Source organism: Cololabis saira, chromosome 14 (assembly GCF_033807715.1).
Source record: "Cololabis saira isolate AMF1-May2022 chromosome 14, fColSai1.1, whole genome shotgun sequence".
Classification (NCBI taxonomy): Eukaryota; Metazoa; Chordata; class Actinopteri; order Beloniformes; family Belonidae; genus Cololabis; species Cololabis saira.
In genome coordinates, this window is record NC_084600.1 from 9,728,724 (window position 1) to 9,745,211 (window position 16,488).

General features: G+C 40.6%; 1 protein-coding gene across 1 annotated transcript in view; it reads right to left on the reverse strand.

The window, feature by feature from the left end:
* LOC133460228 (short transient receptor potential channel 4-like) overlaps positions 1-16,488 on the reverse strand; it is a 46,982-nt gene that overhangs the window by 16,979 nt on the left and 13,515 nt on the right. Inside the window, exons 4-6 of the mRNA XM_061740811.1 lie at positions 12,198-12,338; positions 10,828-11,004; positions 8,373-8,573 (exon numbers count right to left, since the gene is read on the reverse strand). Of these exons, the coding sequence (XP_061596795.1) occupies positions 8,373-8,573; positions 10,828-11,004; positions 12,198-12,338 (519 nt within the window). The remainder of the gene's footprint in view (positions 1-8,372; positions 8,574-10,827; positions 11,005-12,197; positions 12,339-16,488) is intronic.

A 16,488-nucleotide genomic window follows, 5' to 3' on the forward strand; every position in this document is an offset into this window, starting at 1 on the left:
TGGCTCCTTGTTGAGGGGTTCCCGCACTCCCTGCCCGTCTCCGCTTCCCCCCGCTGCCCTTGCAGCTGGGCACGCCTTTGGCTCTGTTCCCGCTTTCGTTTGGGCGGGTGCACCTGCCTGCGTCGACGGTTGGGGTGGCCCCATCTCTCCGGGCAGGCTGGCCTCTTGCCGGGTGGGGGTTGTGGGCCTGGAGGGTGTGGACCTCTTAGCCATGTGATCGGCCCATGCCGGGTGGCTGGTGCTCGGCTGGGTCCTGGTCCATCACCGTAGGTTTCCTGGCTGCCTCCTCCCGTGGTCATGGCGGCTCCGCCCGGGGCTTCACTCTGTCTCCTGCAGGGAGGGGACGGGGCTTCCTGGTGGTGGTTTCCTCCCACCTTCTTCTGGTCCTCCATGTGGCTGCTGGTGGCCTGGGTTCGGGTTTCTTCCTTGTCGACTTCTGGTCTTTTGGGTAGCGTGGTTGTGCCCTCCTTCCTCCACTATAGTTGCAGTTTAGGTAAAACCTTGTTTTCACTTTGCACACACACAGTTACACAGACATACACACCTGCTCACTCATCTACATGCTCACCCCACAGTTTCAGGGACAGATAATCACAGTAGCCTAGTTCTGATTCAGTTTTAGAGACCTGAAATGGTTGCTGTTTGTGTCTCTGCCTGTTCCCGTGTTTGTTTGTTTGTTTTCTCTCTTGCAGATTCCAAAGGCCTGTGTGCCCGTTGTGGGTTTTCCTGTGTTTCTCTCATTTCAGACTTGAAAGAGATTAAAAAGATTAAGATTAAAATGCATATATATATGCTTTAAATTTTACCAAACTTGGTATTAAGCATTAATATATATGCAGACAAGGTAAAAAAAAAGAAGTAAATAGTTAAAAGACATCCAGGTCTTTCAATCTGGATGTCAAAATGTTTTTGTGTAAGATAGCGGATTCAGTTTCATTTGAATTGTTAAGTGGATGGGTGGCGGGAGAGAAGCAGGATGGCATGAATGTATGTGTAAAAGGTTACATTTTGCCTTCTCTGGAAAGCACTTTAAGTGTTTAAGACAAGTAAAGAGACGTGTTTTTCGACTGCAGTCCATTTGCCATTTCCAATGAGAGCACTTAGAGAGCTCATCTCCACCAAGGCCAATGTTGTGTTTGCAGTTTAAGCAATACTGATGCAACACAATGTAAAAATTTAATGCCTTCACCCTTTTCTCGTGCTCTAAGTCAACCAAGATTCCTTACTTTCAGTGTGGTAATTTTCACGTGATTTTGATAATGAAGATGAAGTTGTAAACACCCACAAATGGCAATAATCATTTACCTCCACTTAAGCTTCTAACCTCAGTGTTAATGGATCTGTTGATGGAAAAGTTTCTGTGTGTCTCTTGGTCAGAAACAATCTTCAGGGGGTCACAGAATCAAAGTGGATGTGTTTTGGTACAAAACAGCACTGAAATATGAGTACAGATGTCTTAAAGTAATTCCAACTGCATTTAGAACAATCTGGCAACCAGGATGTCATTGAAACTGATAAATAAGAAAAGCTCTCTGAAGGCAGCATGATTAACGCCCATTTATCAAAAAAAAATGCCAACCTCTGTCAAGGATTTTTCTAGATATGATGGTTGCTTCACTAGAATGAAGTAACTTTGTTGAAGTTAATATAACATCTTTAAACACGTTAAGCGAGAAGGACAATGTATATGTTTGGAGAGAAAATCGACTCAAAACACTTGTGTATGCGTAGTACTTGATTTGTGCGTACTACTTGACTTGTGTGTATTATTAGATTTGTGTGTGCGTAACTTGCTCGAAGTTACGGACAAAACGATCATTACGAATTCAAAAAGCATCCTACACACAATCTTAGTTACCTACCCTAAGTAGGTATACGTACTTCAGACCACCTTAGACCACCCTGATGCCCCGTCATCACCGTCTTCTCCCGATTTAGTGCAGTTTTATCTTTTCTACGATGTGATCTTCACCGCTGTATTGTACCCCACAATGTCTTGTCTGTATGTATCTTGGTGAGCCAAAGATGAATTTAAATAAAATAAAGATTTATTATTATTATTATTTGACCGTCAGTTTGCTCCAGCAAAGAACAAGTCCACCACTTAGCGGTTGTAGCTTTAAAAAATCTAATTACATTTATAAGGCTCATAAATGCATATCTGTCCATATAAGGAATTATAGAATATTACAAAGTAAATGTGTTATAACAGTGGGGTCCTGAGATATTTTTACTTACAGAGCCCTACAATTTTTCACAATTTGTTACAAGTTTGGAGGTAACTAAGTATCGAGGGAAATAACACTTGACTCAGATGAAAGTTCATATGACCCAGCTTTCCACCAGTACTTAAATGCACCACGTACGGACGAGTCTGTGAGGCTTCTTGGTGGTGTGAAAGAGTCTCAAAACCATTTGTGCATATCTATAACTTTGTATCAGGCGATTTGTGCACGCATATTTCACAATTTCTGTGGTGGAGTCTTTTTGAATTCGTAATTATTGTTTTGTCTGTATGTTCTTTGCTACTATTGTTACTATATTTAATACATATACATATACATATATATACGCATACATACCCATACACATACATATATATATATATACACATACAAACCTATTTATTTATTTTTTTTTTTTTCGGGGGGGTCCAGCACCGCCAGAAGACACCCCAGGCTGCGCGGCGAGCCCCGCCAGGCCCAGGCACCGCGACCTGCCCGTTTCAGGCCGGCGAGGGAACGCAGGTGGTGTGGGCCCCTCTTCCGCCCCTGGTGTTGAGTGCATGTGGCTAATGCAATCAAAACAGGGAGGGGGAGGTCAGAGTATCATACTGACAATTACCTCCCCTTCCAGAACTAAGTATCCTTGTTAAATGTATTTATTAAATGTTGAGTGTGCGGTGTCCATGGTGTTATTAAAACCGTGAGGCGGGGAGTACCGGGCCACGCGGGACAATGCCCCCCCCCAAGCCCCGGTCCCCCTGGCCTTCGCCTATGTGCATATGAATCATGTAGGGGGGGCAGGAGGGGGAGCGGAGGCCGAAGCCAGGAGGCAGGGCCAGCAGAGCCAGCCCTGGAAAGGCGCCCACGCTCCCCCGCCGGCTATCCAAGTCGACGGGGGCCGGCCTTCCGAGCCGGGCCAGGGCCCCACCGTACCTCCATGGGCGCCCCCGGCGCCGTCAGAGCCCCCAGGCAGAGGGTGGGGTGGCCCAACATCCCTCCATTCATACTGACGACATAAGACATAGACACCTGAGAATGACTCCACCCCGCCGCCGCGCCTGCCCGCACACCCCCCGGCCAGGGGAGGCCCGCCCACCGGACCCAGCTCCGGCGGACACCCCAGAGGCCCTGGAGTCCCCGCAGACATAGGGGCACGCGGCCCCCGCCCAGCGACGGCGGACCAAGGAAGCGATGCCCCCCTAGGGCAGACAGCCACCCCCCACCCAGGCAGAGCCGAGCCCTCCGAGTGGGACCCCCACGTCCACAGCCCAGCCCCCCCCGGAAGGGACCGGAGACACCCGGGCCACAGTCCATAAGTTCAAGGAAGTTACGCATGCACAAATGTAATAATACCCACAAATCAGATAATACGCACACACAAATGAAGTAGTACGCAGAAATCAAGCAGTATGCACACACCAATGAAGAAGTACACAAAAAATCAAGTAGTACGTTCACAGTCAATTTTCTCTCCATAGATATGATGCAGCTGCAAAACTCTATCTTGTAACATAAACATAAGATTAAAATATCAAAATAAAGACTTCTTGCATGAACACTCAGTAAAGGAACAAGCCAACAGAACAACTTTACCTTGAAATGACTGCAAAGAAGTCAAAGTAGCTTGAGCATTTATCAGTTTAAAAGGGCAGCTAGATGGATTGTTACCAGCAACATGACACACTCCTCTCCATCAAAGTCTGAGAGCAATTGTACGATGTTATTGATAGGTTGTAATCGGCATACGGGGACGTCTTTGGGATAATTAAAACACAGCTGGGGAAAGAAGATGCTAGGAGGCACATTTGTGACACTGGCAGCAGGAGGGATGCTTGTTTACAGAGTGTGCAATGAAGGATGGACTGTCAAAAACAGAGATATGGTGAGACGACAGGAGACTGACAGTCCTTCATCATGTCCCCCACTGCAACTGCACGATTCCCAGTTGTCCTTTTTGTAACTCCACAAGCTCACCTGACATGTGTTAATGATGTGCAACCACTGGCAATAAAACTGCATCAACAGCCACTAATTAAGACTCCTCCAGAATAACATCTGCTCTGGCAAAAAAGATGAACTCCTGGCAAAAGCCAGCTGAGTGAAAAATATGTGAAGTTTGTTTCTTTATCATTCTGAACAGGAATATCAGTTTAATCCCCTTTCGTTGCCAGCAGGCTCCCATATGTTTACAAATTCGTTAAGAATGATGTTTTCCATATCCTCCATTAAACCTAGAAGAGCTATAGTTTATGCATGTTTTCCATTTTATTTTGCCTTCTCCTAAAAGCACTAAACAATTACTATTTGTGAATGTACAAATGTAAATGAACAATAGTGGAGCCACATCTTTTGCAAAGGATGTTTACTACTTAATCTCCTACTAAACACTACATAATCTAGAGACAGCATCTACCAAGGCTGGCACAGGGGGAGCAAGAGCAGCACACATTAATATATTTTACAGACGTTAAAAACATTTTGTCTTATGTTAATTGTTAATTGTTAATAATTAATGTTAATTATTCCACCCAGTGGAAAAGCTTTTTATGACAGTGGGAGCATGAAATCAATGGACTGATAAACTGAACATTGTTTTTGGAGGTTTTTTTTTTTACCATTTCCTACCATCCTTTATTACCATCCCCCTTCAGCGTACCTCTATAGCAGCATCTACAATGAAGCTCTGTTTAAGATCAGCTGCTCTAGTCTGGTCCTGCAGCTGCAACTATGACTACTGGCCCTAACACACTAGAGTTTACACTAACTAGAGGTTTACTAACACTAACTAGAGGTTTACTAACACTAACTAGAGGTTTACTAAACACTAACTAGAGGTTTACTAACACTAACTAGAGGTTTACTAACACTAACTAGAGGTTTACTAACACTAACTAGAGGTTTATTAACACCAACTAGATGTTAACTAACATTAACTAGAGTTTACTAACACCAACTAGAGGTTTACTAACACTAACTAGAGGTTTATTAACACCAACTAGATGTTAACTAACACTAACTAGAGTTTACTAACACCAACTAGAGGTTTACTAACACTAACTAGATGTTTACTAACACCAACTAGAGGTTTACTAACACTAACTAGAGTTTACTAACACCAACTAGAGGTTTACTAACACCAACTAGAGGTTTACTAACACTAACTAGAGTTTACTAACACCAACTAGAGGTTTACTAACACTAACTAGATGTTAACTAACACCAACTAGAGGTTTACTAACACTAACTAGATGTTAACTAACACTAACTAGAGGTTTACTAATCACTAACTAGAGGTTTACTAAACACTAACTAGAGGTTTACTAAACAGAAAGGTTTTAAGTTTAGTTTTAAAGGTGGAGGTGGTGTCAGCCTCCTTAACCCAGATTGGAAGTTGGTTCCATAGTAATGGTTCCTGATAGCAGAACGCCGTCCTCTAAATCTACATTTGGATACTCTAGGACAGGGGTGTCCAAAGTCGGTCCTCGAGGGCCACTGTCCTGCACATTTTAGATGTTTCCCTGCTTCCACACACCTGATTCAAATTAATGCTCGTCATCAGCTTGACTTCAAGGTGTGTATAACTCTGTTAATGACACAGGGTAAAGTCACTCACAGAGACACTGAACTGTTTTGAGTAAGGGTTGAACATTTGGCGCTATCTGCTCTTCTCTATTGTATGACATAATGGACATTTAAATATTTTAGATGACATTACCTAAACAATTTATACATGCTCTGAAGGTGTGGCGTTTCCCTGCATTGGTTTGAACTGGAATTGCTGGTTTGAAAAGAAAAAAAAGGATAATTAAAGCTGCAAGCAGCGATGAACGGGCCCTCGCACCCTTGTGCACGTTCAGGCTGCGGTGGAGGCGCTTGTATGACTTGCATGTAGATTCTTCAGGCCTGGACATTTAGCGGATGACACCACCCACGACTCTCTATATCAAACCATTCAAAGGTTATGGCAGAAAGTAAAAACTATCACATATCGACCAATCAGAAGAAGGGGCGGGGCTAATTCATGCCAATGAAGGTCAAGTACTCAATACTGAGTCCGATGACACCACCCACATGTGTTTATCACAACCCGTTCAAAAGTTATGGCAGAAAGTAGGAACTTTCAGATATCGACCAATCAGATGAAGGGGCGTGGCTAATTTGCACCAATTATGTTCAAGGACTCAAAACCAAGTCAGATGACACCACCCACGACTCTCTATGTGAAACCATTCAAAAGTTATGGCAGAAAGTAGGAACTATCACATACAGTATGGACCAATCAGATAAAGGGGGGGCGCACTTTTTGGCGTCTAGTGTTGGCACGGTAAAACTTTTGATTGAGAAAAGTAATACGCGTCTTCGCAGGATGGAGACGCAAATTTTGATGTATAACACACCTGGGTGCACGTTACGGTTCGGGCCATATTAACTGCCGAAGTAATGGCATAAATTGCGCCAAAATGACACGATTAATTCAAAATGGCCGACTTCCTGTTTGGTTTCGGCCATGGTGCCAAGAGACTTTTCTTTAAGTTTTAACATTAGTTTTAACATATAATTAACATTATACAGGTGTGTACCGATTTTTGTGGATGTACGTTAAACCGTATTGTGGGGCTTGAGGCACAAAGTTCTCTAGGAGGCGCTGTAGAGTCTTCGTGCTGCAGACATTTCTTCAGCTGGCTGGTTATCCGGCCCTGAGTTTCTATGGGAACCAGAGGTACTTCAAATATCTAAACGAAAGGTAACTCCTATGAGACATAATGTTGACTGGGTACATGGTGATCCGCTACGGAGAAGGAAGCGGGGGTATCGTGTGGCTGCTTCAACAACGAGGGACAGTAAAAATTAGGTTTTGCATCGACACTTACCCTGATAAAAGGATCAGTACCAACAGTACGGACCCGGCAACTGCACACGAGTCAGCGGTAATTGACGTTATTTTTTTATGTTATTTATTTTTATATATTTTATATCTATGCATGCACATTTTGTAGGTCAGACTTCTCCATTGAACACAGTGGTCGATCAGATATAATAACACACAAAGGGTCAGAGAAGCCGGGGCAGTATCGCCCCCACAGAAGCCCCGCCCCTGGCCTTGTGACTGTAGTGGATGGCTGTGTCTAATTTTATTTGATGTAGTGTGAACTATGTGGTAGGTTTCTGCTGTGAGAAGGGATTAGGAAAGAAGGGGGAGAAAGAGCCCGTCATTTAATTTCTATACATGGTTTCCATGTTTCTGCCTACCCAAGCTCTAAAACCAGATGTACTGTGTTTGCTTTTGATTTTTGATAACATTAAGCAAGTGGGTTCAGTTTGAAGCAGAGCTTGTAGAAATTGTAGAAACATGTTTCACATCTTCTCTGGTATTGAATTTCCAGAGAGGAAAAAAGTAAATTAAATCTACAGTTATTTTCAGTCCGTGCAGATTTAAATATTCATCTATATCCTGAATATTGAATCAATTCCTCATCAGAAGACTTGGCAGTTACACTCAAGGTTTTCTGTACCTATTTGTCATATTTCACATTTCACTGTCTATATTTCGTAATTATATATATTTTTGACTGTCTATATTTCGTAATTATATATATCTTTTACTTTTTTACCCCTCCCCTGCATGTCTGTGTTAAGTGTACTGCTGCTGAACAAAGTGAGTTTCCCCATAGAGGGAGAAATAAAGGATTATCTTATCTTATCTTACTTATCTTATACTTATCTACTGGTGGTGAGACCTGGGAAAAGACTTTGCCTTGATACAGCAGAAACTTCAGGTTTGGCATCTTTTCTGAACAACAAAGGCAGAATATTGCCTGGAGCATGCTGCGCTGACAGTGTATCATGAGGCAAGCTGAGGAGAAGCGTAAAAGAATGAGTTCTCGCTGCGCAATTTAAAAGGCTATAACTATAATACTGCATACTCATGCAGCTCAGCAGGTGAAACTGCAGGTAGGTGCACTGAGATGAAGTGTGTTTGTGTTAATTAGAGCCTCCAGCACATATTTTAAGGGTTCAGAGAATCGCACATTTTGAATTGCAAGCTCACTCAAAGTAACATCTTAGACTTCCCCTTACTTTTACTTGAATGTAACAAAAGCCCAAGCCTTGTTTATTAACGGGTACAATATCATGCATCACACTCACCTCTTTTTGGTAGTACTTAATCGCTAAATTGAGGCGTGCAAGATCATTGTTCCCCTCTTCTTCCAATATGTTGATATCGTCTCTGTAGTTTAAAATCAGCTCCAGCTCCCTGGAGCTCCTCGTCTGGTCCAGGAGATCCTTAGCAAACTGTTTACACTGCTGAGAGAGCTCCTCATATTCAGATTTAAACTCATTCTCCACCTGGAAGATAGAGGCACCAGCAATACAAAATAAAATATGATTGAAGGGTTACACCAACAGTTTGGAGGTTGTTTTTTTGTGCAGTGCACTCCAGGGGCCTGTACTACGAAGCAAGTTCAACATACCCAGGATATCTTTTCCTTATCCAGATTCACTAACCTGGACAATTGCAATCACGCTAAGCGGTCACACGACGGTGGTTATCAACTCGGTATATCAACCCAGCTTTCTCCAATCTGGATATGAGCGCGTGCACATAAAAGGGGCGGTGTTTTCAGCGCATGACCAATCGCAAGCATGGAGAAGTCCGCTGTCAGAGCCGCTTATTTCAGTAGCGAAGAGCAAAGGATAAATTACACTGTGATTTAACTTAATATTTAGACTTGAAATTAAAAGTTCATGTCGTGTTCAAATTAAACGAGGTCTGACATTTCATCCTCTCTCAAATGACTCATACCTTGTTTCTACAGTATATTTACAGTAAAAAAGGTTATTTGGTTAAAAGGTTTATTTGCAAAAGTAGTTTTCTTAGAAAGACGGAGTGAGGGTATCTACAGCAAAGACAAACGTACTCGCATACCTCTCTGTCAGGAGAAAAGAAATGATAAAGTGTTGATACTTGGGTATGAAAGGAATTGCTTAGTTTCTTGACTAATTCAATTTTTGTTGAAAGTCAGCCCACTCTTTTTTTTTTTCCTCTCACGATCCGCGCACCGAGCTCCACTGGATTCTCTTCGAAAGGGCATGCCATTTTCCAAGAGAGCTGATTGGTCAGTGGGCGGTGCTTTTACACCCGGCGATCTGTATCTCGAACATAACCTGCTCCGGAGCAGGTTAGCTGTTCAGCATAAGTTACCATGGCGATGTACCCCGGTAAGAAGTGAACCACCGTCGTAGTCCTGAAAACCCAGGGTTAAACCTGAAGTTACCTCGCTAACCCCAAATCCCGCTTCGTAGTACAGGCCCCTGAGGTTTCAAGGCAACAAAACGAATCCAGAGAACAATATTCAGTGTACACATGCTAAGATTCATAAATTGACTGTATTTAATCACACTTGCACTCAAGCAAAACTCTTTTAAGAGTAAATAGTTAAACAAAAGTTTTTTTTCTTTGACATATACCTTCATATCATTTTTGTTAATCTGTAAACACACTAATTAGTGCTCCCATAATTTCAGCCTGGAGTCACAGGCGAGAGAGTCATAGGGGACAAACTTTTTAACGTGTGCCGGCGAGGAGGATTGTCACTAAAAATGCACTTCAGTAAAACGCATAGTTTGTGTGTTCAGTATAGTTGTGCATTCAGATGAAATGATGTAGAGGGCTGCATTGGGATTGGGTCCCGCGGGTCCCGCGGGAACCAACGCGAATCTCGCGGGAGCGGGCGGTTTGAACTTTGCTGCGGGCGGGAGCGGGCGGCCAAGTGCTTTCTCTTTTGTCGTTGTGTTTTTCAATTTGCCGTTGTGTTTTCTCTTTTGTCGTTGTGTTATTTCTTTTGTCGTTGTTTTTTTCAATTTGTCGTTGTGTTTTTCAATTTGCCGTTGTGCTTTTCAATTTGTTGTTGTGTTTTCTCTTTTGCCGCTGTGTTTTGCACAGTCTTGAATCTGTAGGACATTTATGCTGAGTGCTGCAAAGCATGCAACATCATTAAGGACTCCACTCATCCTTCTCTTGGCATGTTCACATTTCTGCAGTCCAGGAAAAGATACCGAAGTATAACAGCAGGGACTACTCAGCTTCTTTCCCACAACAATCAGATCTCTACAAATATGTATAGATATACTGTATGTTAGGTATTTGTACGATCTCATGTAAGTGTTTGTTGATTTAAAAAAAAAAAAGATTTTGGACCACATGACTGTGTGGAAAACCATTTCATTTTAAATGAAGCTTAAAAATGACAGACGAATGTCAAATTATGAATCAATACATTAGGTTTTTGTGTCTATTTGACATTTAGTTTTGAGCCCAGGCTATTTATACGAACCCATTGTCAGGCTTCACCTCCAGTCCCTCAACATCCATCTTTTGAGACTATTTTATATTTAGAAAAATGTTACAGCTTATTATAGTTTGAAATGAATATACATTGTACTTATCAAATTACATTTCCTAGGTGCAACTTTTCAGAACAGCGCAATACTCCACAGGCTTGAGTCTCCCTCATCATAGTGCAGTCATATTGCTGCTGTTCTAAATCTACCAAGCAACAAGTGTCCCAGCTCAAGCACAAACCGGCTCTCTCGTCCTCACCTTGCTGAGCTCCTGCAGCTCCCAGCTGAGCCTGAATGCAGTGAGGAAAGGGTCTTCGCTGGAGAGTGCTATTAATGAGGGGCTTGACAGCGCTTTGTAGATGTTTAAGCGGGAGCGCGAGTGCCGCAAGCTGTCCACGTCTGAACTAGACACACACTCCACACAGTTGCAGCGCACCTGCAACATCAAACACAGCATGGACATGCCTAAATGAGGCTTCACTGTGCAGGGACGACAGTCACAGATTGTGTTCTGGGTAGGCAAAGCAGGCATGACATCCAATTATATCAACTGTTAAAAGCACGGTCATGTCTGGGCGAGATTTTTACATGTTAATGACAAACCAGTGAGCTACCGACTTTACACCTCATGTACGTGCTTACATTTGTTTAATTCACTGTACGGATTGTTACAGATTACTTTTGTAATACTGTATTTGACCCTGTCTTTGGACGTTTTGACCATATATAGAAACGTAATTCTTGCCATTTTAAGAATGTGATGTGTAACTGCTGTACTCTACTGCCCTTACTTTTTAATAACTTGTGCTTTTTATTATTTGACCTCTGTTCTTATCATTTTATTTCATTTTATTTGTTATTTTTGTATTCATTATGTCTTGCCGCTTTTAATGTTGATTTAAAGCTCTTTGAATTGTGCTATACAAATAAACTTGCCTTGCCTTACATGAAAATGTGTGGCATGTTATTACAATTCAAAAGCACCGATAAATACAAAATGATTAATACATATAAAACAATAAATATATATACATATATATATATATATATATATATATATATATATATATATATATATATATATATATATATATATATATATATATATATATATATATATATATATATATATATATATATATATATATATATATATATATATATATATATATATATATATATACATATATATATATATATATATATATATACATATATATATATATATATATATATATATATATATATATATATATATATATATATATATATATATATATATATATATATATATATACATACATACATACATACATACATACATACATACATACATACATACATACATACATACATACATACATACATACATACATACATACATACATACATACATACATACATACATACATACATACATATATATATATATATATATATATATACCAAAAATTATATTTTTTTGTATTACACTGATTTACATCTGTACTTTGGGTTATTTGTGTTGTGGAAATTGAAAGGACCAATAAACTGAACTAAACTAAACTAAACATACTTTATTGCATCTTAATTACCAGCCAAATCGAATAGATACTGGTGAAATGATTGACTTTGCGGTGGTTTACTTACCTCATGTGGCTGTGGCATAGACACACCTTTCTGCACCAGAAGCTTGATAATTTCATAGTTATTGGTGTGTGCGGCGAGGATGATGGGAGTGATGTCAGGGGTGAAGTCTGAGTACTGCTTGTCCAATAAGATAGGAGGGACCTTTTCAGAGAGGGGAGAAAATAAAACCTTCAACCACACACATACTGAAGCAACAAAGCAACTCATTAAGCCTTGGCCCGTGATCTGTCGGCAATTTAAACCCCTCATAGCCTGTTTCTACTTCTGACAGACTGCTTTGTGGATATTAGAGGGAATGTGCTGTTTTGAACCCAGAACTGGAAAGAAAACAGTTTATGGCTCTTAGAAGCTGCAGGGAAAACAGAATGCGTAAGAAAAAACACGCTTGATTAAAAGACATAGACCAAATGCCAACCGCATCCAAAGCAAGAGTCTATAAAAAATATCAGCACCTTTCCAACAAAACAAAAAAAAGGTCTTATTTCCATTTCCATATCATTCATTGGGAACATGCACCCTATCCGTAGGCAGCAGACCTCCCTTTAATTGCAGGCCTATTATCTGATTCATTGGTGTGGGAGAAAGGGAAGTTTGTCAGAGAACAGCTGCAGGATCATTTTGAGACATTTGAAGACGTCAACATGAGGCAGTCTCATGATGCTCTAGATATAGCGAGAGAACATTAATGAAATTATTAAAGAAAAATTGAGAATTTGTTGTTGTTTGTCTGCTCTTTTAGGTCTGTCAAAAATACCTAACTAATGCTATAATGCAACAGTCTATGGACCATACAGAGTTTTTATGACTGCTACATACAACTTTTAAATATACTAATTTGATACATTTACAATAAAATATCAATTTGAATCCACATGTTGTACGTTTTGAGAGGTTTTTAATGAGATTACGTAAGAAAAATTATGAAATCTCTCTTCCCCTTCTATTTTGTGTTGGGAAATCATGTTTCTGAGACAATGAACTATTTGTTCACAGAATGACTTTTAAAAGACTTACCCACTATACCCACTTGTGCTACCAAGACTGAACTGATAATAATTAGTTGCAACAGGGTCTTATCTCTCGCTCTCTGGATTATAGTCTTTTGTTGGCCCTTGTCAATCTTATTTTTAAAAAGTGTCGCTGGCATTACACCATTACATTTTCAAGTGTTTGAAGGTAAAAATGTTTGACCTCGTTGGTCTAAAATTCCATGAACGAGAGACGGATGGAATTTGTACATGTAAGTTATGAATTTCTAAACTATTTGGCAGAATTGAAGCACATTGTTTTGCAAAACAATATAATACTATAGATTTGGCAACTTTCAAAATGAATAAAAAAAAACAAGCAAAGGAGATAGATGCATGTATATCATAAAGCTCAGCTTCAAATCTGTACTTAAAGATTATATTTAAAGAGAAAGGTATTGTGCCTTTGAAATATGCAACCATAACTGCATATTTCAAAACATCTATTAATACCCGTAATGGTGGGCCAGGTAAACACTCAAATAAAAGGATCAGAGCACGTATAAATGTTGTCAATAGCATGAAACCAATTATGCTTAAATATAACTTGACCTCCGTGACTGACTTCTGCTGTAGATGTACATTGCATTATGGGATACAGTATACAAGGTAGTCAGTTGTATACTGGAAATGTGCACAGAAGTAACATGCCACCCAGGTATCCTTTGGCAGACTGTAGATTGTGCATCTACTTGCAAACAGCATACTCCCTAGTATATTTTGTCAAAAGTATTAAGCACTAAAAGTATAGTTTCTGGTTTCCACTTCACTTCAGTTTCCACTTGCTAAGGATACTTTTAATCTTATTCTTTGTGATTGCATTTCCATGCTTTGGTTGTTCACTTTGTATCAGAAAGACTCAGTCTGCCCAGTCCTGTTATTTTTCTATACCAGCACTTGTCTTGAAGAAAGGCCTCCATCGCTGTCTTATCTGTGACTTTTTCTCTTAACAGTCTTACATATCCACACTGTTAGTCACACTTCAGTGGTTTGTAAGCTCCATTGGTTCTGTTGAAATACATTGTACTTTGCAAAGAATAAACATTACTTTGTATTTAGACACTTTGACATGTCTAAATTCCAGTCTCACCATACCGTTATCATATATTTTTATGTATTTCTTTGTAACACTAAAGCTAAACTTGGCTAAAGTTAACTATGTTACTATAAATTAAATGGACAATTTCATATTCTGCCACGATTAACTACTTTTTCATGTGAAATTAACCTAATATCTGAATGAATGACAGTGAAAATCATGAAAATTTGTCATCTTTTGGTGGGAATCTGGTACAACTTGGGACTTCTTGGCAAAGCTCAATATGTATTATTATTTGATTTCAAGTAACTCTTATAGATGAAAGACAAAAATGCACAGTTCAGAGTTAAGAAAAGATCCTAGATGTACTATACTTTGAGTTTCATAATACTCGTGTTTAAAAAGGAACAGAAATAGTATCGGTGAATCTCTGTCACGACTCCTCGCTGAGAAGACACTATGAATAACTATTGTCTGTCTTTTTCTACAAGAACAAAAAAGGAAAAAAAAAAAATGCAATTTTTTCATATTGTTGCACCAAATAGTTGTTTTATCACATAAAACCAAATTCACTTGTGTAGTTCAGCTCTCCAGCAATGACTCCAGAAAGTGGCCCAGAGCCATGTCTGAGAGTTGTCAAATTTCACAGAGGAGGGCGATATTAAAGGCTTCAGTGTATATTCGGATCTCATTCTCTACAAGGGAGGTGGAGGATATTCAGAAAATCCACATCAAACAGTCTTGGCCTCCACCCAAGCACGAATTAGATGGTAAAAAAAGCAAAAACTGGTGGAGGTGAAGTTATGATAATTGCAGAGAAAAGTGTTGAATTTACAGCCCACTCTTCTGTGTTATGCATATTTGTTATGCACATTAGAACGAGGCCTCTGCCATCTGCATAATAATTGAACATGCAACATTAGCATCTGCAAAAGCTCTGAGTGTAGCTTTACATTGTTATTGATGTGCTCTATTTTGAGCTGCCACACTGCTTTTCACCTGTCATCCTGAACAACAACATCACAAAGACTCAGTTAAAGCTGGAAGAACCAGAAAATAGAACCCCGACAAGCTCTTATTCCATTGTGTAAAATAAGCTCAAGGCTATGACTGAAGAAAGCATGACTATGCTTATTTTACATCAAGCTCTCTGTTATGTTGGAAACATATCTTTACATAACTACACTCACTGGACACTTTATTTATTAGCTAAACCTTGCTAGTACCGGGTTGGACCTTCTTTTGCCTTCAGAACTGCTTTAATCCTTCGTAGCATAGATTCAACAAGGTCCTGGAAACCTTCCTCAGAGAGTTTGGTCCATATTGAGATGAAGCATCAAGCAGTTGCTGCAGATTTGTCGGCTGCACGTCCGTGATGCTAATCTCCCGTTCCACCACATCCCAAAGATGCTCTATTGGATGGAGATCTGGTGACTGTGGAGGCTGTATGAGTAGTGAACTTATTGTCATGTTCTAGAAACCAGTCTGAGATGATTCTTTATGACCTGTTATCCTGCTGGAAGTAGCATCAGAAGAGGGTCCACTGTGGTCATAAAGGGATGGACATGGTCAGCAACAACACTCATGTAGCTGTGGCGTTGACACGATGCTCAGTTGGTACTAATGGGTCCAAAGTGTTCCAGGAAAATACCCCCCATACCATGACACCCCCACCACCATCCTGAACCGTTGATACGAGGCAGGATGGATCCATGCTTTCATGTTGGTGACGCCAGATTCTGACCCTCCCAATCCGAATGTGGCAGCAAAAATGGAGACTCATCAGACCAGGGATCGTTTTTACTTCTTCTGTTGTCCAGTTCTGGTGAGCCTGTGTGAATTGAACAGTTTCCTGTTGTAAACTGACAGGAGTGAGCCGGTGTGGTTCTGCTGCTGAGGCCCATCCGCCTCAAGGTTCCAGTGTTGTGGTTCAGAGATGCTCTTCTGCACCTCGGTTGTAACCAGTGGTTATTTGAGTTACTGCTGCCTTTCTATCAACTCCAACCAGTCTGGCCGTTCTCCTCTGATCTCCAGCATCAACAAGGCATTTGCCCCCACAGAACTGCTGCTCACTGGATATTTTCTCTTTTTCAGACCTTTCTCTGTAAACCCTAGAGATGGTTGTGGGTGAAAATCCCAGTAGATCAGCAGTTTCTGAAATACTCAGAGCAGCCCGTCCGGCACCAACAACCATGCCACGTTCAAAGTCACTGAAATCCCCTTT